The sequence below is a fragment of the Sprattus sprattus genome (assembly GCF_963457725.1).
Source record: "Sprattus sprattus genome assembly, chromosome: 6".
NCBI classification, from domain to species: domain Eukaryota; kingdom Metazoa; phylum Chordata; class Actinopteri; order Clupeiformes; family Clupeidae; genus Sprattus; species Sprattus sprattus.
Genome location: NC_137925.1, coordinates 17,240,233 through 17,265,375, shown reverse-complemented (window position 1 = coordinate 17,265,375; position 25,143 = coordinate 17,240,233). Strand labels below are relative to the sequence as shown.

The following is a 25,143-nucleotide window of genomic DNA, read 5'->3' as shown; positions in this document are numbered from 1 at the left end:
AGCTCTACGTATTCAGTTTCGTCTCCAGTATAAATGCGAGCTTTCCCTGATTTAAGTCTTTTCACATCCAAACCTAAATCCTGTGCTATGTTTCCGACTACAGAGCCTTTCGTCATCTCTTCGGGGACTGAGTAAACAATTTGCCCCTGCACGGTGCTGAGACCAGAGAGAGAAACAAACAACAGTACTTGCCAAGCCATTGTCCTGTCCGGCATTATCTCTGGGTATTAAGGCAAAATAGAATCCTCGAAAATGAACATCGAAATATTCCCCAAGTAAAAAGGTATACCGTCCAAAATGACAAGAAACCAAGTAAGCTATCCAATGATATAGGTTTATAGCGAATACTTTCGGCAAATGTCGTCGTGTTTTGCGCACAGCTTTGTCATCCCTATTTATGCAGGGAAGGAGGAGGTATAGCCCTTATTCAGTTCAAAATTCCTCTTAACATATTAACCAACAGCGTCACTTGCAGACCAATGTGTTGTACTGCATGTAAAGTAACAAATTAGGTACTATGATGTATGACATATAGTCGCAAAAGAATGCCAAATAAGTTCAACTGTCTTACTATATTGCAATGTGGGCTTTCAGCACCATGGATAGCAACCTGAGTGGTTGTTAGACTGGAAAGTTAAAGCTGAGTTAAGTACATTTAGTTTTCTAAAGTCTGTACAAAATATTTTTTGAAACTAATTGCAATTTGAACTATTGCAGCATTGGTGGGTGAAGTTCATTATTAAATACACAGGATAAAAAAACAGTTTCCAAGTAAAGATATGAAGCTCACCTGGTTGCCGGCATCATCCATGGCCAGTCTCTCCCTGTTGGCATGTGGGAGTGTATCTTTTCCGCACGTGTCCAGGCTTATGATACTCTCACTACAAGGTCTGGCGTAATTCAGATCACTTTTCCTTGAGTCCATTGTTCTACACACCTCATAATTATAGACGTGCTGCAAAGTACCCGTGCCTCCGACGTCTGCGTAAAGTGGTGGATAATATGGAATGACTGGGAGATTGCCGTTCGATTTATAGAATATCTGCTCACGTCTCCATCTGTAGCATTTCACTGACAGTATTGAGATGATGGACACAATAAAAAGAAAAGACACGACGGCTAAAGCCAGGACTAAATAAAATGTGAGGTTCTCGTTGTACTCTTTGTCATGCGTCATGTCAGTGAACTCCGACAGTACTTCAGGAAAGCTGTCCGCCAAAGCTACGTTAACACTGACTGTAGCTGAGCGACAGGGCTGTCCGTTGTCCTCGACTACAACAGTGAGCTTCTGCTTAACAGCATCTTTGTCAGTAATTTGACGAATAGTTCTTATTTCTCCATTCTGGGCGCCTACCTCAAACAGCGCTCTCTCTGTTGCTTTCTGAAGTTTGTATGAGAGCCAGGCATTCTGTCCAGAGTCCACATCAACAGCGACCACCTTGGTGACGAGGTAGCCCATATCTGCTGAACGAGGCACAATTTCAGCCACGAGGGATCCACTAGTTTGTATAGGATATAGAATCTGGGGCGCATTGTCATTTTGATCTCGGATAATTAAGTTAAGAGTGGCATTGCTACTTAGAGGAGGGGAGCCACCGTCTTGTGCTTTCACAATAAAGCTGAGTTGCTTAATTTGCTCAAAGTCAAATGAACGCACTGCATGCAAAACCCCAGATTCAGAATTTATAGATAAATAAGTAGATACCGAAGTTCCATCACTCTGCTTTTCATCTAAGTAATATGATATTCTGGCATTTTGATTCGCATCTGAGTCCCTCGCCTTCACTGTAAAAATGGACAACCCGGGAGAGTTATTTTCCATTATATACACTGAATACATTTTCTGCTCGAAAATGGGTGCGTTGTCATTGACGTCAGACAGCGTTAGACGCAGAGTCTTTACAGTAGAGAGTGGGGATGATCCGGAGTCAACTGCAGTTACGGTGATATTGTACTCAGACAATGTTTCGCGGTCAAATAACGCGGCTGTGACTAGAGTATAATAGTTTGCTAGAGACGATTTGATATCGAAGGGAAGACTTCTGTCTATGGAGCATGTAACCTGGCCATTGTTACCAGAATCAGCATCTTTTACGTTTATTATAGCTATTGTCGTCCCAATGGGAGAATCTTCGGTCACAGGACTAGAAAAAGACATGACGTTCATAACTGGCGCATTATCATTAATATCTATAACTTCTATAATAACCTTACTAGTGCCAGTGAATCCTCCATGATCTTTTGCTTCAACTCTTATTTCATACCGTTTATTTTGTTCAAAGTCGATCGCCCCGACGACAGAAATTGTGCCTGTGGACTCGTCAATGCTAAATATTTCTTTTAAATCCTCCTTCATGTCACTAAACGAGTACACTATCAATCCATTAGAACCGGCATCAGCATCAGTTGCATTAACTGTCGTCACATAAGTACCTCTCGGTGCATTTTCCATCACTGTCGATTTATACACGGTCTGATTAAACACGGGGACATTATCATTAGCATCTAGTACGGTGACATCTATATTTACAGTGCCAGATCTCTGTGGATTTCCGCCGTCCACTGCTAATAATTTTAAAGAAAGGCGTGGATTCTCTTCTCTGTCTAAAGCTTTCTGAAGAACCATTTCTGCATATTTACTCCCATCTGGATTCGACTGCTCTTTTAAAACAAAATGAGCGTTTGGAGAAAGAACGTAATTCTGAAGAGCATTTTTTCCGACGTCAGGATCATCGGCACTGCCCAGCACAAAACGCGAGCCAAGAGTAGCTGCTTCGCTGATCTCAAAATGAATTTCAGTTTTCCGAAATACTGGTGCATTATCATTTATATCTAGGATTTCAACTGTGACCTGGTGTAGTTCCATTGGATTTTCTAGAATGATTTCAAAACTGAAGCTGCACGGGGTGATTTCACCGCATAGCTGCTCTCGGTCTATCCTCTCGCTCACTACTAGAATCCCTTTGTCTGACTTCAGCTCTGTGTACTGTATGCTTTCTCCAGTGACGATACGGGCACGGCCCGATCGAAGCCTTTTCAAATCAAGTCCCAAGTCTTGAGCAACATTCCCAATAAGCGAACCGACCTTCATCTCCTCCGGAATAGAAAAACGAATCTGTGCGCCAATACTATCACAAAAGCTCGCCAACAACAATATTACTTGCCAGTGCTTTCGAATAAAGATGGACCCGTCAATGTGTGAACGCTTACATCCTTCCTTAGTGGCCATGATAATCCTTTAGAAAATCCCACCGAACGTTTTACCAAAAAATAATGATTGACCATAAGTCCAAACAATCTCCGTCATACGAGCAGTCCGTTAGAGACGTATAAAGAAACGAGGCTATACCTCACACATCCCAGAGCGCAATGTTAGGGGAGGACCTACCAATTACCGACAGCCCCCTCTCGTACAAAATATATCTCATGATCAACAGCGGCACTCAGAGTCCAAAGTTAGACATTCCAGCTTTCAATTTAAAATGTGGAAACCACGATTACACACTTGTTTCTACACACTACAGAATATAATATAGACGAAGTCGTAGTCTTTTCACTAATGATAAATAATAAATAATGCATTGTCCATATTTTATAGAATCAAACTTAAGCTCATTGCATGTAGACATGATATATAAAATAGCATGGCTATAGATTTAGGAGTTGATACAATTGTGAAATATTTTGACTCTTTTCTCTTCCATCAATCTCTCTCTGACACACACACACAAACGCAGAGAGAGAGAAGAGAAGAGAAGAGAAAAGAGATGAGAAGAGAAGAGAAGAGAAGAGAAGAGAAGAGAAGAGAAGAGAAGAGAAGAGAAGAGAAGAGAAGAGAAGAGAAGAAAAAATCCCCAACCACCCATTCAAAACCCTGTTGAGATCACCTAAAACATCTACCTCTGTCCATGTGCTGAAAATGACCGCTGTCCCTTGAAAACAAACGAATAAGTGTGCCTACAGTACCAGAACAGTTATTTATGTATGTTTTAAAGAATGCAAATAACTCTTGATTGAATAAAAAAATCTCCAAAACATCTTGTCAACATCATTCTAATGGCTTACAAAAGCAATACAACTCACCTGATCATCCATGAGGAGTTTCTCTGAATTGGGATGAGGGAGTGTAAGTGTCCCACTGGCATCCAGGCTAACAATACTTTCATTGCAAGGTCTACGACATTTTACATCGCTCATTCTAGAGTCAGTTGTTCCATAAACTTCATAACTATGAAGATGCTGCATGGTCCCCGTGGCACCAACGTCCGCATAAAGAGGTGGGTAATAAGGAATTACCGGTAGATTCCCATTGGACTTATAAAACATCTGCTCACGTCTCCATCTGTAGCACTTCACCGACAGTATGGCTATTATGGACACGATGAATAGAAATGAAACCACAGCGAGGGCCAGGACTAAATAGAAAGTCAGATTGTCGTTGTACTCCTTGTCGTGCGTAAAGTCAGTAAACTCCGAGAGTATTTCAGGAAAGCTGTCCGCCACAGCCACGTTGACATTGACTGTAGCAGAGCGAGAGGGCTGTCCGTTGTCCTCCACAACGATAGTGAGTTTTTGTTTCACAGCATCTTTATCAGTTACCTGACGTATAGTTCTTATTTCTCCATTCTGTGCGCCAACCTCAAATAGAGCTCTGTCTGACCCTTTCCGCAGCTTATAAGACAACCAGGCATTCTGACCAGAATCTACATCAACAGCCACCACTTTACTGACAAGATAGCCGACGTCTGCTGAACGAGGGACAATTTCAGCTACCAGTGAGCCACTAGTTTGCACTGGGTACAGAATCTGAGGTGCATTATCGTTCTGATCTTGAATGTTTATTTTAACACTAACATTCGTACTTAACGGAGGAGATCCTCCATCTTGTGCTTTGACATGGAAATTAAAATTCTTTATCTGTTCGTAATCAAAAGTGCGCACGGCATGAATGACACCACTCTCAGCATTAACGGACACATACGAGGAGACTATTACCCCATTCAAAGAGGATTGCTCCAACATATACGAAACTCGGGCATTTTGATTAAAATCCATATCGATTGCTTTTACTGTAAAAATGGAGAGGCCAGGTGAGTTATTTTCTGGAATAGAGGCTTCATAGCTGCTCCTTTCAAACACGGGTGCGTTATCATTAACGTCTGATATCTGTAGGGAGAGAGTGACGCTGCTGGAGAGAGAGGGCACGCCTTCATCAGAGCAGGTCACAGAGATGTTATATGTTGAATCTCTCTCTCGATCTAATTCACCGTCAGTAACTAAACTGTGGAAATTGTTTGACGAAGTCTTCAATACAAATGGCATATTTTCATTTATAGTACACTGAACATTGCCATTCTCCCCCGAGTCTGGGTCCTGAATATTAAGAATACTAACAACGGTACCGGATTTGGAGTTTTCCGGTATTGATGACGACTTGGACATGACATTTAATATTGGACTGTTATCGTTTGCGTCGAGGACATCAATAATCACCTTACATGTATCTGAGAGACCTCCGTGATCTTTGGCCAGGACATCAATTTGATAGCGTTTGATTTTCTCATAATCTGTATCTCCTATCAATTTCAGTACACCAGTAGTATCGTCTATTTTAAATAATCCAGCCATGTCACCGGCAGGATTCGACAGTGTGTATGCTACTCTGCCATTCAACCCTTCATCGGCATCAGAAGCGTGGACAGTGGTTAGCACTGTGCCTTTTGGGGCATTTTCTAAAACGCTTGATTTATATACTCTCTGAGAACAAATCGGCGAGTTGTCATTGGCATCTAATACCGAAATACGTAGCTGCACTGTCCCTGACATCTGCGGATCGCCTCCATCAGTAGCAGTCAAGAGTAAATATAAACGGTCTTCTTTCTCTCGATCTAGAGATCTTTTCAAAATCATGACAACACTTTTGGTGTCATCGGAATGGGTTTGTGTCTCCAATTCAAATACATCACTTGGCTTTAGGGCGTAGCCTTGAAGGCCATTGATTCCAACATCACTATCTATAGCTTTTTCCAGCGTAAATCTTGCACCGAGCGGAGAAGACTCGCTTATCTCGAACGCCATTTCCTCCACCGGAAAAATGGGTGTATTATCATTAATGTCCGTAATCTCAACTGTAACACTATAAAATTCCATAGGATTTTCTAATATTATTTGGAAATGAAGTGCGCATGGTGTTGTCTGGCCACACAGGGCTTCGCGGTCTATCCTCTCTTTGATAAGAAGGATCCCCTTTTCTGCCATAAGCTCTACGTATTCAGTTCCGTCTCCAGTATAAATGCGAACTTTCCCTGATTTAAGTCTTTTCACATCCAAACCTAAATCCTGTGCTATGTTTCCGACTACAGAGCCTTTCGTCATCTCTTCGGGGACTGAGTAAACTATTTGCCCATGCACGCTGCTGAGACCAGAGAGAGAAACAAACAACAGTACTTGCCAAGCCATTGTCCTGTCTGACATTTTCTTTGGGTATTAGAGCTCAAAAGAATCCTTGAAAATGAACGGCAATATCGAAATATTCCCCAAGCAAGAAGGTATACTGTCCAAAATCACAAGAAATCAAGTAAGCTCTCCAATGATATGGGTTTATAGCAAATACTTTCAGCGAATGTCGTCGTGTTTTCCGAACAGCTTTGTCATCCGTATTTATTCAGGGACGGAGGAGTTATAGCCCTTATTCAGTTCAAAAGTCCTCTTAACATATTAACCAACAGCGTCACTTGCAGACCAATGTGTTGTACTGCATGTAAAGTAACAAATTAGGTACTCTGATATGACATGTAGTCGCAAACGAATGCCAAATAAGTTCTTCAGCTGTCTTACTATATTGCAATGTGGGCTTTCAGCACCATGGCTAGCAACCTGAGAGGGCGTTAGACTGGAAAGTTAAAGCTGAATTAAGTACATTTAGTTTTCTAAAGTCTATAAACAATATTTTTTGAAACTAATTGCGATTTGAACTATTGCAACATTTTTGGGTGAAGTTCTTCATTAAATACACAGGATAAAAAACACACAAGTTCCCAAGTAAAGATATGAAGCTCACCTGGTTGCCTGCATCATCCATGGCCAGTCTCTCCCTGTTGGCATGTGGGAGTGTATCTTTTCCGCACGTGTCCAGGCTTATGATACTCTCACTACAAGGTCTGGCGTAATTGAGATCACTTTTCCTGGAGTCCATTGTTCTACAGACCTCATAATTATAAACGTGCTGCAAAGTACCCGTGCCTCCGACGTCTGCGTAAAGTGGTGGGTAATACGGAATGACTGGGAGATTGCCGTTCGATTTATAGAACATCTGCTCACGTCTCCATCTGTAGCACTTTACTGACAGTATTGAAATGATGGACACAATAAAAAGAAAAGACACGACGGCTAAAGCCAGGACTAAATAAAATGTGAGGTTCTCGTTGTACTCTTTGTCATGCGTCATGTCAGTGAACTCCGAGAGGACTTCTGGGAAGCTGTCCGCTAAAGCTACGTTAACACTGACTGTAGCTGAGCGAGAGGGCTGTCCGTTGTCCTCGACTACAACAGTGAGCTTCTGCTTAACAGCATCTTTGTCAGTAATTTGACGAATAGTTCTTATTTCTCCATTCTGGGCGCCTACCTCAAACAGCGCTCTCTCTGTTGCTTTCTGTAGTTTGTATGAGAGCCAGGCATTCTGTCCAGAGTCCACATCAACAGCGACCACCTTGGTGACGAGGTAGCCCATATCTGCTGAACGAGGCACAATTTCAGCCACGAGCGATCCACTAGTTTGTATCGGATACAGAATCTGAGGCGCATTGTCATTTTGATCCCGGATGATTAAGTTAAGAGTGGCATTGCTACTTAGAGGAGGGGAGCCACCGTCTTGTGCTTTCACAATGAAGATTAGTTGCTTAATTTGCTCAAAGTCAAATGAACGCACTGCATGCAAAACCCCAGTTTCGGAATTTATAGATAAATAAGTAGATACCGAAGTTCCATCACTCTGCTTTTCATCTAAGTAATAGGATATTCTGGCATTTTGATTCGAATCCGAGTCCCTCGCCTTTACTGTGAAAATGGACAAACCGGGAGAGTTATTTTCCATTATATACACTGAATACGTTTTCTGCTCGAAAATGGGTGCGTTGTCATTGACGTCAGACAGCGTTAAACGCAGAGTCTGGACAGTAGAGAGTGGGGATGATCCGGAGTCGACTGCAGTTACGGTGATATTGTACTCAGACAATGTTTCGCGGTCAAATAACGCGGCTGTGACTAGAGTATAATAGTTTGCTAGAGACGATTTGATATCGAAAGGAAGACTTCTGTCTATGGAGCATGTAACCTGACCATTGTTACCTGAATCAGCATCTTTGACGTTTATTATAGCTATTGTCGTCCCTATCGGAGAATCCTCGGACACAGGACTAGAAAAAGACATGACGTTCATAACTGGCGCATTATCATTAATATCTAAAACTTCTATGATAACCTTACTAGTACCAGTAAATCCTCCTTGGTCTTTTGCATCAACTCTTATTTCATACCGTTTATTTTGTTCAAAGTCAATCGCTCCGACGACTGAAATTGTGCCTGTGGACTCGTCAATGCTAAATATTTCTTTTAAATCCTTCTTCAGATCACTAAACGAGTACACTATCAATCCATTAGAACCGGCATCAGCATCAGTTGCATTAACTGTCGTCACATAAGTACCTCTCAGTGCATTTTCCATCACTGTCGATTTATACATGGTCTGATTAAACACGGGGACATTGTCATTATTATCTAGTACTGTGATATCTATATTTACAGTGCCAGATCTCTGCGGATTTCCGCCATCCACTGCTGTTAGCTTTAAAGAAAGGCGTGGATTTTCTTCTCTGTCTAAAGCTTTCTGAAGAACCATTTCTGCATATTTACTCCCATCTGGATTCGACTGATCTTTTAAAACAAAATAAGCATTTGGAGAAAGAACGTAATTCTGAAGAGCATTTATTCCGACGTCAGGATCATCGGCACTACCCAGCACAAAACGTGAACCAAGAGTAGCTGCTTCGCTTATCTCAAAATTGACTTCAGTCTTCCGAAATACTGGCGCATTATCATTTACATCTAAGATCTCAACTGTGACCTGGTGTAGTTCCATTGGATTTTCTAGGATTATTTCAAAACTGAAGCTACATGGGGTGATTTCACCGCATAGCTGCTCTCGGTCTATCCTCTCGCTCACAACTAGAATCCCTTTGTCTGACTTCAGCTCTGTGTACTGTATGCTTTCTCCACTGACGATACGGGCACGGCCCGATCGAAGCCTTTTCAAATCAAGTCCCAGGTCTTGAGCAACATTCCCAATAAGCGAACCGACCTTCATCTCTTCTGGAATAGAATAACGAATCTGTGCGCCAATACTATCACAACAGCTCGCCAACAACAATATTACTTGCCAATGCTTTCGAATAAAGATAGACCCGTCAATGTGTGAACGCCTACGTCCTTCCTTAGTGGCCATGGTAATCCTTAAGAAAATCCCACCAAACGTTTTACCAAAAAATAAAGATGACAAAAATCCACCATAAGTCCAAACAACCTCCGTCATACGAAGTCCTTTAGAGACGCATAAAGAAACGAGGCTACCTCACACATCCCAGAGCGCAATGTTAGGGGAGGATCTACCGATTACTAACGGACCTCCTCTCCTACAAAATATATCTCATGATAAACAGCGTCACTCAGAGTCCAAAGTGAGACATTCCAGCTTTAAATGTACAATGGAAACCACGATTACGCACTTGTTTCTACACTATACAGAATGTAAAATAAACGAGGTAGTAGTCTTCTCACTAAAGATAAAGAAGACATAATGTAGTCCATATTTTATAGAATCAAATTTAAGCTCATCGGATACAGACATGATATATAAAAAAGCATGGCTATAGATTTAGGAGTTGATAAAATCGTTTCCCAGCAAACTTTCAGTAGAGCTGAAATGTTTTGACTAATACTTAAAGTCATTTGCAATTTTAATTATTTTGAATCTAAAATATATTTTGAGTTATGATGTGTAATTCATACACCCTCAGGGTAATTACATGGAGAATAACTTGAAAAGCTGAGGAAAAAGGAAAAGTGAATTGCTCTCTTCTGCTAGTTGGCTGTACACCTCATCAACAAAGCTGAGAACACTACGTTTGTTTAGTTTGTGGTTGGAGCCTAAGAGGTATTTTGCAAGACAGGAAAGAAATCTCCTCTTCCATCTCTCTCTCTCTCTCTCTCTCTCTCTCTCTCTCTCTCAGACACACACACACACACACACACACACACACACACACACACATACACAGAGATAGTGAGAAGAGAAGAGAAGAGAAGAGAAGAGAAGAGAAGAGAAGAGAAGAGAAGAGAAGAGAAGAGAAGAGAAGAGAAGAGAAGAGAAGAGAAAAGAAAAGAAAAGAAAAGAAAAGAAAAGAAAAGAAAAGAAGAGAAGAGAAGAGAAGAGAAGGAAAAGAGAAAAGAAAAGTCACCCATTAAAAAAAAAAAAAAAAAAACCTGCTGCGATCACATAACACATCTACCTCTGTCCATGGTGCTGAAAATTACCACTGTCCCATGAAAACAAACGAATTGGTGTGCGTACAGTATGAGTGTGTCATATTTGGTCAGAGTAATATCACACAAAAGTCATTGGCCATGCCAAATTCAGTATTCGAATATGTAACAGCAAGCAGCTGTTCATGAAGCACCATTACTCACCTCGTCTGGTGAATCAGGCTCATCCAGGATGTTTCTCTCGCTGTAAACCCGCTGAATAGTTGCCGTAGCGCCGGGGTCCATTATCAACACATTTTGACTATCGGGTCTGCCGAACTTAAAGTCACTTTTTCTAGAATCATTAGTCTTATATACGTCATAATTATACACGTGCTGAAGAGTTCCTGTGCCATCTGGGTAACGCGGTGGATAGTATGGGATGACCGGGAGATTGGATTGGTAGCACATCCGTGACTGCCTCCATCTATAAACTTTCACTGATATAATAGCCACAAGAGAAGTTATAAAAAGGAATGAAACAACGGCCAAGGCTAGGACCAGATAGAAAGTCAGGTTGTCGTTGTACTCCTTGTCCTGCTGGAAGTCAGTGAACTCCGAGAGCACTTCAGGAAAGCTGTCAGCCAAAGCCACATTAACATTCACTGTAGCTGAACGTGCTGGCTGTCCATTGTCCTCCACTACAACAGTGAGCTTTTGTTTCACGGGATCTTTATCTGTGACTTGTCTGATAGTCCGTATTTCTCCATTCTGAGCGCCCACTTCAAACAGCGCCCTGTCTGTTGCTTTCAGCAGTTTATATGAGAGCCAGGCATTCTGCCCGGAGTCCACATCAACAGCCACTACTTTAGTGACCAAATAGCCCACATCTGCTGAACGAGACACCATTTCAGCCACTACCGAGCTACTAGTTTGCACTGGATACAAAACCTGAGGTGCATTGTCATTTTGGTCACGGATTAAAATCTGTACAGTAGTATTGCTACTTAAAGGAGGGGAGCCTCCGTCCTGCGCTTTTACAAAAAACGTGAGCTGTTTTATTTGTTCATAATCAAATGAACGAACTGCATGGAGAACACCCGTTTCGGAGTTGATTGAGAAAAAGGATGACATTGGGGATGTGCTGATTTGTGTTTCTTCTAAAAAATATGATATTCTTGCATTTTGATTAGAGTCTAAATCCTTTGCGAACACACTAAATACAGACACGCCAGGTGAGTTATTCTCGGTTACATAGGCCGTGTATAGGCTTCTTTCGAAGACAGGAGCGTTATCGTTAATGTCTGAAACTTTCAGAAGTAGATTGGTAAAGCTTGACAGTGGCGGAGCACCAGAGTCAGTAGCCGTTACGGTTATGTTGTATTCTTGTGCCGTCTCGCGATCAAAGTGAGCATCCGTAATCAAATTGTAATAATTAGACAGCGATGACTCAATTTTAAATGGCATTTTATTATTTATGGCACAGTTGACGTGGCCATTTTTCTCAGAGTCTAAATCTTTGACATTCAATATCGCGATAGTTGTACCTGGTGGCGCATCCTCAGACAAGCTGTTCGAAAAAGACATGACATTAATTATCGGTTTATTGTCATTTACATCAATTACCTCAATGACAACTTTGCTAGAATCTGTGAGTCCGCCTTGATCTTTCGCCTCCACTCTTATTTCATATCGCTTGTCCTTCTCATAATCGATGTGACCAAAAACAGACACAGCTCCTGTACTCTCGTCTATATGGAAAATATCTGCAACATTACCTCTCACTTTTGAAAAGTAATAAGTTATCTGGCCATTCAACCCACTATCTGCATCTGACGCGTTTACGGTTGTGACGTGGGTCCCTTTTGGCGAATTTTCCATCACAGAACCCCTATAAACGGTTTGATTAAATACGGGCGCATTATCATTCACATCCAACACTGTAATGTCTATACTGGCAGTACCAGACCTCTGCGGATTTCCCCCATCCACAGCAATCAGCTTTAAAGACAGGCGTGGATGCTTCTCTCGATCTAAGGCATTTTGAAGAACCATCTCGGCATATTTACTACCATCTGGGTTTGCATGCTCTTTTATGATAAAATTACTATTTTCTGTTAATGTATATTTCTGTAAGGCATTTAAACCAACATCTGGATCATCTGCACTTTCTAAAACAAAGCGAGAACCGAGAGTGGCCGACTCGCTGATCTCAAATTTTAAGTTTGCATTCTGGAAGGTAGGGGAATGGTCGTTAACGTCGAGAATTTCGATGATAACACGATGCAGTTCCATCGGATTCTCTAGAATGATTTCGAAGCTGAAACTGCAGGGAGTGATGTCGCCGCATAACTGCTCTCGGTCTATTCTTTCATTTACAACGAGTATTCCTTTGTCTGTTTTAAGCTCCGTGTACTGAATGCTTTCCTCGCTGACGATACGAGCTCGACCTTGCCGAAGTCTTCTCAAATCTATCCCGAGGTCTTGTGCCACGTTACCAATCAGCGACCCTTTCTTCATTTCCTCCGGAATAGAATAACGGATCTGTCCATTTGTAACATGAGATAAACACAATATACAAAACAGTACTCGCCAATGCAGTGACCATCCTGAAGGCTCAACACACGTAAATTGTAGTAAATCCTTTCCGAACATTGTAATCCAATTTCCAATGAAGCAAAAGCCCTCTTTAAATCCACGACATTCGTAGAACGATCGTATGAAACGGAGATTTAGTTGGAGCGCAAAATGTACAATGTCATTTGGTTTCGACAGCAGGTTATCTGTATCCACGCCTTGTATGAAAATAAATGGATTCTTTCTATCCGAGAGTATAGGAGGGGCTACAAATGAACTGACAGACAAGACATGGCAAATCAACGTTCCTTGTTCAACAGCGGCACTTAGAGTCCAAACGAAGAATGTCAGACACCAGTTCTATTTTAAGTCAACGCAATGCAAAGTAAAGTAATCAAACACAACCACCAAAGTTAGTAATGCAGTATTAACCAATATGCAGTTGGAGTAGGCCTTAGCAGCAAAATTTGAATGTGATATCAGTGATTCGGCCACGACACAGAGTTTGTCGCTGTCCATACCAATGGTGCTGAAATACTCCACCCACTTATTGCAGTTAAATTGACAGTGGTAATATAGCGGCATCTCATTTAAAAACGTCACTCTGCGTTAGAATCAGTGTCAGTGGAACATAAAACGTGCCTAAAACAAAATGTCATATCAGAAGAACTGCCAAAGTTAAATCATAAGGATACAAAATAAACTCAACCTACTCACCTCCACAGGCGAATCTGGCTCGTCGAGGATGTTTTTCTCACTTTGGACACACTGCATAGTACCCACAGAAAAGGGATCCATTACCAGCACGCTTTGAGCACCAGGTCTGGCGGTCTGACAGTCGCTCCTTCTAGAATCAGTCGTGTTGTAAACCTCGTAATTGTACACGTGCTGAAGAGTTCCCGTACCCCCAGCGTCTGCATAACGCGGAGGATAATATGGAATCACGGGAAGATTATGAGACTTGAAGTACACCCGAGATTGCCTCCATCGGTATACTTTTACTGATATAATAACCACCAAAGATGTTACAAAAAGGAAAGACACTACAGCCAAGGCCAAGACTAAGTAGAAAGTCAGGTTGTCGTTGTAATCTTTATCGTGCGTTAAGTCAGTGAACTCCGACAGCACATCAGGGAAATTGTCAGCCACCACCACATTAACACTGACCGTAGCTGAACGAGAAGGCTGGCCGTTGTCCTCCACTATAACGATAAGTTTCTGTTTCACTGCATCTTTCTCAGTGACTTGGCGCATGCTTCGTATTTCTCCATTCTGTGCGCCAACTTCAAATAGAGGTCTGTCCGAATCTTTCTGCAGTCTGTATGACAGCCAAGCATTTTGTCCCGAGTCCACATCAACAGCAACCACTTTAGTAACGAGATAGCCCATATCTGCTGAACGAGGAACCATTTCAGCAACCAGAGAACCACTAGTCTTTACTGGATACAGAATCTGGGGTGCGTTATCGTTCAGGTCCTGAATTAAAATATTAACTGTCATGTTACTGCTCAGTGGGGGAGAGCCTCCATCTTGTGCTTTAATAGTCACTTTAAATTGTTTAATTTGTTCGTAATCAAACGAGCGCACAGCACGAACCACACCAGTCTCCGCGTTTATGGAAACATAAGATGATGCTGGGGTCCCATTCATATCAGTTTCTTCAAGAATGTATGAAATTCTAGCGTTTTGATTTTCATCCGCGTCGTATGCTTTAGCGGTAAAGATGGAAAGCCCAGGGCCGTTGTTCTCTGGTACATACGAAGTATAAAAGCTTTCTGGAAAAGCTGGTGAATTGTCATTAACATCTGTAACTTTCAGACTAAATGTCTTTTTACTTGACAGCAGTGGTTTACCTGCGTCAGTAGCAATAACTGTGATGTTATAATGGGACATCTTTTCGCGATCTAAAACTGCATCAGTTACGAGCGTATAGTAATTTCGTACAGTTGATTTTATCTTAAAGGGGAGGTTTTCTTCGAGCGCACAGCTCACTTTTCCATTATCACTCGAGTCCAAGTCTTTAACATTAATAATACCAACAGTTGTATCTGGAGGTGAATTTTCCAACACTGTGCTCGAAAACGACATGACATTTATTACTGGGGCGTTGTCATTGACATCAGCTACCTCAATTATCACTTTACTAGAATCAGTTAGGCCACCTTGGTCTTTGGCTTCAATTCTTATTTCATACTTGGTGTCTCTTTCATGGTCTACTGGGCCCACCACAGATATGCGGCCGCTGTCTTTATCAATATTAAATATATCTTCTATGTTACTTTTTAGCTTGGAAAAATAATAGTTAACGATACCATTTGAATCACTATCCTTATCGGTGGCATTAACAGTGGTAATATATGTGCCCTTTGGCGCATTTTCTAGAACGGAGGCCCTGTAGACTGTCTGGTTAAAAACAGGTGCGTTATCATTTGCATCCAGTATGGTCACATCTATATTTACCGTACCAGACCTCTGGGGATTTCCACCATCTACAGCAATAAGCTTCAGGGAGAGACGAGGATGATCTTCTCTATCTAAGGATTTTTGAAGGACCATCTCTGCATATTTACTACCATCGGGATTCGAATGTTGCTTTAAAATAAAGTTATCATTAGGTGTTAGGATATAATTCTGTAAAGCATTGACTCCAACGTCAGGATCATAGGCACTCTCTAACACAAAGCGTGAGCCCTGCGTTGCCGATTCACTGATTTCAAATACCAAGTCTTTATTTTGAAACGTTGGTGCGTTATCGTTTTCATCTAAAATTTCTACAGTGATAGGATGCAATTCCATCGGATTCTCTAGAATAATCTCAAAACTGAAGCTACACGGTGTAACATCGCCACACAACTGCTCACGGTCTATTCTCTCGCTGATCACGAGTAACCCTTTGTCTGGTTTAAGCTCTGCGTACTGAATGCTGTCTCCGGTAACGATACGAGCTCTTCCCGCACGGAGCCTTTGCAAATCGAGCCCCAGGTCCTGCGCAACGTTACCTATCAGCGAGCCTTTCTTCATTTCCTCTGGAATAGAATATCGGATTTGCCCAGATACATGCAGGAAAAGACATGTGAGAAAAAGTACTTGCCAACGAAGAGCATGACAAAACCGCTTTGCGCCATACTCCCAAAATACAGAGTCTGTAGCCATAATCCTGAGAAATGAAGTCCAGTAAATTCAGCTGCAGCCCCTTAATTACGAGGTTTAGAAGGAATTCAGTGTGATATATAAAAAAATAGTCCTCAATCAGTTTAAATAGAAAGGTTTGGAAGCGTTTCGCTGAGTGCCGTGAACATTTATTTCAGTCTAAAGCGCAGGGAGAGAGAGCGTCGTCTCTATGTATGAAGCCAGGGAGGGGCCTTGAACGACAGAGAAATATTTCTGCTGATCAACAGCGTCACTCAGAGTCCAAACTCACGAGCAGCAGTTTATACGAAGTAAAAAGAAAGCTGCAACCTTCAGTCTCCGAATTACACTACAAAACCATGCAGGCTCCTTCTGAACAACTACAACGTGGTCATGGTATTTAAAATAAAACTGAACAATGCACGTTACATCCTATATGTCAACAGTCATTTAATCAGACGTATATTGATTACAGGAAACTTAAAACTAAGGATGCTAGGTAATGCAACAAGTAACGGTTCTGTGACTTCACTTCGGTGTGTGCATTAGTATGAACACCTGTTTGTATCAAATGGCAATTTCAGAGCAACGAGTGACTGAAGGTTCATTTTAGGTATGAAATGAGATACATGTGATCGTTGTGTATTAAGTCATTAGATATCTACGTACCTCCAGGGGCGAGTCGGGCTCATCCAGAATGTTCTTTTCGCTGTCCACACGCCTTATCGTTCCGGACGCACTTGGATCCACAATAAGAACGTTTTGACCACATGGTCCAGTGAATTTGTAATCACTTTTTCTGGAGTCTGTTGTCTTGTACATATCGTAATTGTATACTCGGTGAAGAGTTCCTGCGCCACCATTGTCTGGAAAATGCGGTGGATAATACGGAATAACCGGAAGATTTGACTGATAGTAAGTGTTAGATTGCCTCCACCGGTAAATCTTTACGGATATGATGACAACGAGTGATGTTACAAAGAGAAATGAAACTACAGCCAAAGCCAGGACGAGAAAAAATGTCAAATTGTCGTTGTATTCCTTGTCAGGTGTCAAGTCTGTAAACTCGGAAAGAACCTCTGGAAAACTATCTGCCACTGCCACATTAAGATTGACTGTAGCTGAGCGAGAGGGCTGTCCATTGTCCTCCACTACAACAGTGAGTTTTTGTTTCACAGCATCTTTATCCGTTATCTGTCGAATAGTTTTTATTTCTCCATTCTGTGTGCCAACTTCAAACAATGCCCTGTCTGTCGCTTTCTGAAATTTATATGTAAGCCACGCATTCTGTCCAGAGTCCACATCAACTGCCACCACTTTGGTGACAAGATATCCCACATCTGCTGAGCGAGGCACAATTTCAGCCAAAATAGAGCCACTGGTCTGTAATGGGTAGAGAATCTGAGGTGCGTTGTCATTCTGATCTTGGACGTGAATATTCACCGTTGCATTACTGCTTAATGGAGGGGAGCCACCATCTTGTGCACTTACAGTAAATGACAACTGTTTGATTTGTTCATAATCAAAAGAGCGCAAAGTGGTAATAACGCCAGTGCCCGTGCCTATGGAGATATATGAAGATGCCAAAGCCTCTCCTACCCTCGTCTCCGTTAAGAAATATGATATCCTAGCATTCTGACCAGAGTCTGGGTCCATGGCTTTGACTCTGAATATTGATGTGCCCGGTGAGTTATTTTCGGCGACATATGCAGAGTAGGTAGCTCGGTCAAAAACGGGAGCGTTGTCATTGACATCAGACACTTTCAGCCACAAATTAGTAACGCTTGAGAGAGGGGGCGAACCAGAGTCGGTGGCTGTTATCGTTATGTTATATTCGGATGTTAATTCTCGATCAAAGGCAGATTCTGTTATCAACGTATAATAGTTTGCAAGGGATGATTCTATCCTGAAAGGTAAACTTTTGTCGATGGAGCAAGTCACCAGACCATTTTTTCCGGAGTCTGAATCTTTGACGTTGATAATAGCAATAGTGGTGCCTGGTGGCGAATCTTCGGATACAGGACTCGAGAATGACATGACGTTTATAAGAGGCACATTATCATTGACATCCACAACTTCAACTAGAATGCGTTTCGTGAACGAACTGCGAGAGTGTGCTTGCTCTGTGACAGAGAGAACAAGTGCCTATGAATTAACATGTATTTACATCTACTCAATCAGTGTAGTGGGGCCTTCTTCCAATATATTTTAGCAAGCAACCAAGCTCAACCATTATATTTTGGCTCCACTGACGTTTAGACATATGAGGGTATCTCAGAGTTTCGTTATACTGACTTACTGAGCTAAGTGAATTGTTGAAATTGCTATCTTGGTAAAAGGAAACATCTCTGCAACAATATTGGAATGAATGCGGTTACATAGCCAGCTTTACTTAAAGTTTATTGTAAGATAGGCCTATATGTTAGACTTAATGCAGTTAGAGTTAGTCTGTAGGTGTAGTATCAAACGTAAGCAACACTTTTACTGTATAGATAGAGAGCACGTGTATCACATTGGTTTATAGTCTGTCAAATTAGTTCTAGTTATTGGTGTTCGTTGCCATACAAAGTTAGTCTTCTCTTATAAGCCTAGGTAGTACATCTGATTAGAGCTAGCAACCATGAATTGCAGATTAAGGGGTCCCCTATCTCAGTGTTCATTTTGGCAGCTATTTTTAGATTCAGTCTTAAGACAAAAATGCATATTAGTTTTAGTCACATTTAGTCATAGTTATCCTTCTTAGTTTCAGTCTAGTTTTCGAAAACTCATTACAATTTAGTCTAGTTTTAGGCACATTTAAAATTCCATATTATAGCCACATTAAACTCATTCCCTTCCCTTCTCAGGCCCAGGGACCTCCTGTGTTGTGTCAACTGCATAGTAGTCTAGCTTGCAGTACTTACATTGTGGATGCAATTAGTCTCCAAGATACAGATCTCATGCCTACAGCTGAATTTGAATTTGTTTGTAATAAATAATCGAATGTGATGATGAAGTACGGTACGCAGCGTCTTAACTGAAGCTCAACTCGACTATTACAGCAGCTAGCTTGCCGCTAATGCTAACTGAAAACACATCGGAACACAGTGGCTAGCTAGGTAGCTAGCTGCTAATAAGTAACATATATAAGTAACACATCAGCAGTAATGAATCAAGTGTACTGATATTAAATGTACTACTAAATGTACTACTAACATGCCATTCTTAAATTAAAGCCAGTGACATGATGGTTAACGATTAACGAGTTAACGATGGATACCGACAATTAGCATACCTAGCTAGGTAGCATTACCATTGGATTTCAATGGCAGTTATGCTAGCTCTGGCTATCCAGTCAAAGGAGCCTTGTTTCTGGACACGTATCACTTGACGAGCGATACAGTCATCTGGAAAGTTTAAAATGATACTAAACGAAGGGAAATCTACTGTATGGAGAATTGTCTGCTCAGTAGACAATGCAGATTCTAATTAGGCTGGTGGATATGTCCAATGTAAGAAGTGTGAAGTTTTAATGAAATATGATTGATGCAACTGTCGTTCTCCATAACAACTTGGATTAACCTGGATGGCTGGATGAAGTTTCAGACCGAACGTCAAAGATCTTCAATGGTAAGACTTGTCGGTTGTGCCTCTGTTGGTGTCTCGTAAAACGTGAATTTTATTAAAGCATAGCGTGTGTATTGTGTAGCTATTTCATTCCGAGATTGCAGGGGAGTGAAATGCTCCGCTCTGCTGCTGGTATACAGACAGCCGGAAAGGTTAACAAACGGAATGAAATAGCTACACATTACACACGCTATGCCTTAATAAAACCCACGTTACTCACATACTGGTTAACACTGTTAGAGCGGGTGTATAAACTGTACCTGAAACTGTTGCCACTACATTCGTTTTAATATTTTGCACTCTCTATCTAACCACTTCTGGCATTTAAGAGAGCTTCTCCTATGTCAACTGATCTAATGTCAGTTGGCTAGAGTGCGTGACGTCACAATGGCTCAACCTTCCCCATGTTAGTCAATGAGAGAAAAAGGGGATGAAAAAGAGGGATAAAAAAGGAGTGGCAAAGAGTATCGCCACGAAAAGTCATAGCAACCTGCACCGGATCGGGCCGGACATTTTGGTGTTTGAATGGCGTCTCTAGCTCAAACGGGCGAGGAGGAGTTAGCTGCAAGAAAAACGGGGAGAATAAATAAATAAATAAATAAAGAAAACTTGACGATAACAATACTGTGCTTCCCTTCGGGCAAGCACACTAATTATAACTTTACTAGTCCCGGTCAATCCACCCTGATCCTTTGCTTGAACCCTAATCTCATATCTCTTATCCTTTTCAAAATCAATATTCCCGGCTACAGATATTACACCAGAGGTACTATCAATGCTAAACATATTTAATAAATGTTCTTTCAAATTGGAAAACGAATATGATATATACCCATGCGAACCACTATCGGCATCGGTTGCATTAACAGTTACAATGTAAGTGCCTTTAGTTGCGTTTTCCTTCACACTAGCCCTGTATGTAGTCTGGTTAAAAACAGGAGCATTGTCATTCGCATCTAGAACAGTCACATCGATGCTCGCCGTGCCAGACCTCTGTGGATCTCCTCCATCTACAGCAATCAGCTTTAAAGACAGCCGAGGATACTTTTCTCTGTCTAATGCTTTCTGAAGAATCATTTCGACGTATTTACTGCCATCGGGATTTGAATGCTGCTTCAAGATGAAATTATCATTTGGCGTTAAAACATAATTTTGAAGAGCATTGAGTCCGACATCAGGGTCGTCTGCACTCTCCAACACAAAACTTGAGCCTAGTGTGGCTGATTCGCTAATCTCAAAAGTCATCGCATTTTTACGGAAAACTGGCGCATTGTCATTTATGTCCAAAATTTCGACAGTAATTTGATGCAGTTCCATTGGATTCTCTAAAATGACCTCGAAACTGAAGCTGCAAGGGGTAACGTCGCCACATAGCTGTTCCCTGTCTATTCTCTCACTCACAACTAGAACTCCTTTGTCTGCATTAAGATCGGTGTACTGGACGTTTTCCCCGGTAACAATACGAGCTCGACCAACCCGAAGCCTTTTCATATCAAGTCCAAGATCCTGTGCTACATTACCTATCAGTGATCCTTTCTTCATTTCTTCTGGAATCGAATAACGAATTTGTCCGACAGCAACATTTCCAAGGCACGCAAGGATAATTAGTACTTGCCATTCTATCCTGTATGGCGCATATACACCACTGCATTTTCTTTGAGGATCCCTTTTGTAATTCATATTTCCACCAGAATATATCCACAGATGTCTGACTAAAGCTGTAATCCCATGTTTCATTGAACACGCTGGTATATCCACAGAATGGTAGACGATTCACCGAGAAAAAAACCTGCGAGCGTATTGTATGTCCTTTAACAGCACTGTCTAAAGCGTATAGGATTGGCTTTTTTCTGTGTCAGGGTGTAGCGGGCAAGGAGGGGCAAGACTTAACGGTGGACCACAAACGTTTGACTGATCAACAGCGGCCCTTAGAGTCTAAAACTAGAATATCTCTAAATTATCTCTTAACCCTAGAACAAGTGCTAGAAAAATATGTAGATAACACAGACAACCAAATGCATTATTGTCGTGCTTGTTGTTGTTGTTGTTGTTGTTGTTGTCGTTGTTCAAAAGTAGTCGGCGTATAACATCTTAACTAAACATATGGATCCCTGGTATCATTCATTTTCAGCACCACAATGAAAATGGACAGCGATCGAGGAAACCCGGAACTCTGAATACAGAATGCAGACTTCATTAAGTGCAATTCTATGCTTACAAAAAATCAAGAAAGTGACAGATATAATGTTGTCTTACAGTAACATTTATTGCCTTTTCATGTGATGTTATGTTTTCTTCACGTTTTGTTCAGTAATACAGTACAGTGACTTCTTGGGTAACAGCACCGCTGTGAGCCAGTCTGTGAAATGGCACCATTCAAACTGGCTTCTGCTCTGCAGGCACCTCTTAGATCTGTCAGTAAGTAATAAGCCTTTATGCTGCTGAAGATTACTCTATTCTTACAGGGATCTGTGACTGTATTTATAGTTTGTCACATTTATTTTTGTCATATATTTATTTTGTCACATCAAGAACTAAACTCACCTCCAGACAGATGTTATACGCCGACTACTTTTGAACAACGACTACAACAACAACACGCATGACAATAATGCATTTGGTAGTCTGTGTTATCTACATATTTTTCTAGCACTTGTTCTACAAAGATATCACAAATAAATGAAAAAATTCTGCAAAGCAGAAAACACAGTTAAAACAGCTACGTATATGGCAATGTATATACAAAAGTCCTGTCTGCAATCAGTATTGATATTATAATAAATGTTATTAGTTTTAGGAGTGAAACTGGCAGTCAGAACGCATACTCAACCGTGGTGACACAACATGGTCACACTGCCCTCCCCTTTGCAAAGAGCGCCCACGCCCTTCACAGGCACACACAGGCGTCCATCACACATCCCCCTACCATACTTTTCCCATCCAAGGGAGCCCCATACACTAGTGCTTCATCCATATCTGGGTCCCACACACAAGGGTCAACATATCCTCGGGTGTCCTGGTACGGATTATTCCGACTACGCACTGGGCATGCCTCTGACAGACCCACAGCAAGCCATCCCACTTCATAGAACATATGTTGTGAAGGGAAAGAGCACTCAGCCCACCCAGCCTCAGACCCAGGTCTCTGAGGTGAGAAAGCTGCAGCCAAAGAGCCAGACTGGGTGACTGCTGTCTCCATCTGCTACACACATCACTGTCATTCTGATCTCTGACGACGAGCTCATCCTCACTCGTCTGTGGTGGAAGAGTTAACACTGTGCTTTTCTCTGTAACCTCTCCTGTACAAAAATTACGCAGGCCTCTTATAAGGATACAAACAACATGTCCAAGCTGTAGTGAACAATAATACAAAAAAAATACAAAATAAAATTAGCGTACCATATTATCTGGACCATTTTTCAAGGATTATTTGTAAACTAGTACACATATACAATATTTGATGAGGCTCCAATATGTCTGAAATTACAAATCCAAGTATAATTAATGCATTTTTACTTAAAAATATTATCTAAAGCTGAAAATATAGTCCAGTATCCTAGTGCTATGTAACCCTGTATTTTGCCTAAATACTGAATAATACTTCAATGACTTTGACTGCCCTCAGGTGGTGGCCTGGTTACCCGTCTACAGAACAGGGAAGCACTAACATTGTTTGGTCATGTGACCAAACAACTTCTTTTTTTTTGTGTACAAAAATAAACGCCCCTTTTCCACAAATAAATAGTTAAACACGTTTCATGTGGTAATGGTAATGCACTCAAAGGCACTTACACAAGTGTTATGTTTAGACCAAACTACAACAACACAAGTACACTTTCAAAAATGTGAACATTAAAACACAGACACACATGCACACACACTCTTCTCTTTATATACCCCTGACTCACCACACCTATGCCCCATTCCCTATACAGTATCTTATTGCTCTCATACTCCCCCCCTCTCTCTCTCCCTCTCTCCCGCTCTCTCTTATACTCCCTCTCTCTCCCTCTGTCTCTCTCCCTCTCTCTTTCTCTCTCTCTTTCGCCCTCTCTCTCTCTCTCTCACTCACTCACACATGCGCACTCCATGGGATTAGGTTGCAAATGTAATTTTAGTATGCCATCTCATAAGAACACTGACCCAAATTTGATATCAGAAGAAAATGCTTTGAGTTGAGCTTTATTATTCATCACAAGCGTCTCACATTTCATATTCCCTTACAGTCCAATTAAGATCTCTCTCTCATACCACATTTCACATTTATCCAGAATGAAAGCATATAACGATATTGGTGCTCTTGCAACCTTTTCTGCTGCAGTGTAAAACATAGAGGGGTGGGGGGCATTTGCATGTGAGGAGCCTCAAGCTCATCCATCCAGTGTGATGTCTACATTATTCAGTAACCTCTCTGCACAACTAGGTGGCCTAGTGCATTTTAATGCAGCTGAAAGTAAGCTTGTTCGACACTGGCACCGATGTGCATGCACAGTACTGATCCATTACCCCCTGTGACTACTGCAAAGGCAGGACACACACGCGCACACAGAAAGAGAGAGAGAGAGAGAGAGAGAGAGAGAGAGAGAGAGAGAGAGGGCATGTGTCACTGACTCATGCTCTGTTTCTGCCTCTCATGCTCTGTGTCTGTTTCACATATCACCACAAGATGGAGTATCACATGGTAACAAGGCCAGCATCTGGTATAAGTCAGTGCAGCTCTACTGCCCTTACTTTGAAGTCAGTAAAGCATTTACATATCATTTGGTCATGTTTTTATAAAATGCTTGTGTATGCAGCTAGGTATAGGCTAAATGGTGTTAACAATGTATTCATTCCTGATTGGACAACAGTTTTCCAGTGAAGAAAGGGAGCAAATTGAGTTGGAGAATTGTAATGTAAAGACAGGTGACAGATGACACTTGGTCATTCTTGACACCGAAAACTTTGGTCTGAACTACTTTTGGGGGAATGAATAGACAAAATCTAAATAAACGACAGAAAACACAAGCTGGTGTCTTCAAAGTCAATTAGTCAGTATTTGAACTGTTGTATGAAAACAATACAACACCCGTGTTAATGGGCTTGGTAAAGGATATCCCCATGGCTGTGATTAGGCCATAGACACAAGGCCAGGGGCTGAGTGCTAAAGGTAATAATCAGAGCCGTGGGAATATCCTTTACCAGCCCCATTAACACAAGTGTCATATTGCTTAACTAATGTATACTGTATGTATGTAATGTATTGTAATGTATGACTTTGTATGATATAGTACATGTAATATATGACTTTGAGGTGGATGAATAGATGCATGGATG

The 25,143-nt window shown here is 41.4% G+C and overlaps 4 protein-coding genes across 4 annotated transcripts in view; all 4 read right to left on the bottom strand.

The window, feature by feature from the left end:
- Positions 1-465: 465 nt before the first annotated feature.
- On the bottom strand, positions 466-6,474 carry LOC308367039 (protocadherin gamma-A2-like; the record flags this gene model as incomplete). Its single annotated transcript, XM_080840863.1, has 3 exons — positions 466-489; positions 791-981; positions 4,260-6,474. The coding sequence occupies 3 exons, from the start codon at positions 6,472-6,474 to the stop codon at positions 466-468; spliced, it is 2,430 nt and encodes an 809-aa protein (XP_080696989.1).
- A 256-nt stretch (positions 6,475-6,730) lies between these two features.
- On the bottom strand, positions 6,731-12,570 carry LOC308367038 (protocadherin gamma-A3-like; the record flags this gene model as incomplete). The annotated part of the gene is made up of 4 exons (XM_080840862.1): positions 6,731-6,754; positions 7,061-8,095; positions 11,770-11,825; positions 12,480-12,570. The coding sequence occupies 4 exons, from the start codon at positions 12,568-12,570 to the stop codon at positions 6,731-6,733; spliced, it is 1,206 nt and encodes a 401-aa protein (XP_080696988.1).
- Positions 12,571-13,770: 1,200 nt separating this feature from the next.
- Positions 13,771-16,245, bottom strand: LOC308367037 (protocadherin gamma-A11-like; the record flags this gene model as incomplete). Its single annotated transcript, XM_080840861.1, has 1 exon — positions 13,771-16,245. The coding sequence occupies one exon, from the start codon at positions 16,243-16,245 to the stop codon at positions 13,771-13,773; it is 2,475 nt and encodes an 824-aa protein (XP_080696987.1).
- A 621-nt stretch (positions 16,246-16,866) lies between these two features.
- Positions 16,867-25,143, bottom strand: part of LOC308367035 (protocadherin gamma-A3-like) — a gene marked incomplete at both ends in the record, with an annotated part of 261,143 nt that continues 252,866 nt past the window's right edge. The window contains one exon of the mRNA XM_080840857.1: positions 16,867-18,003. Within this exon, the coding sequence (XP_080696983.1) occupies positions 16,867-18,003 (1,137 nt within the window). The remainder of the gene's footprint in view (positions 18,004-25,143) is intronic.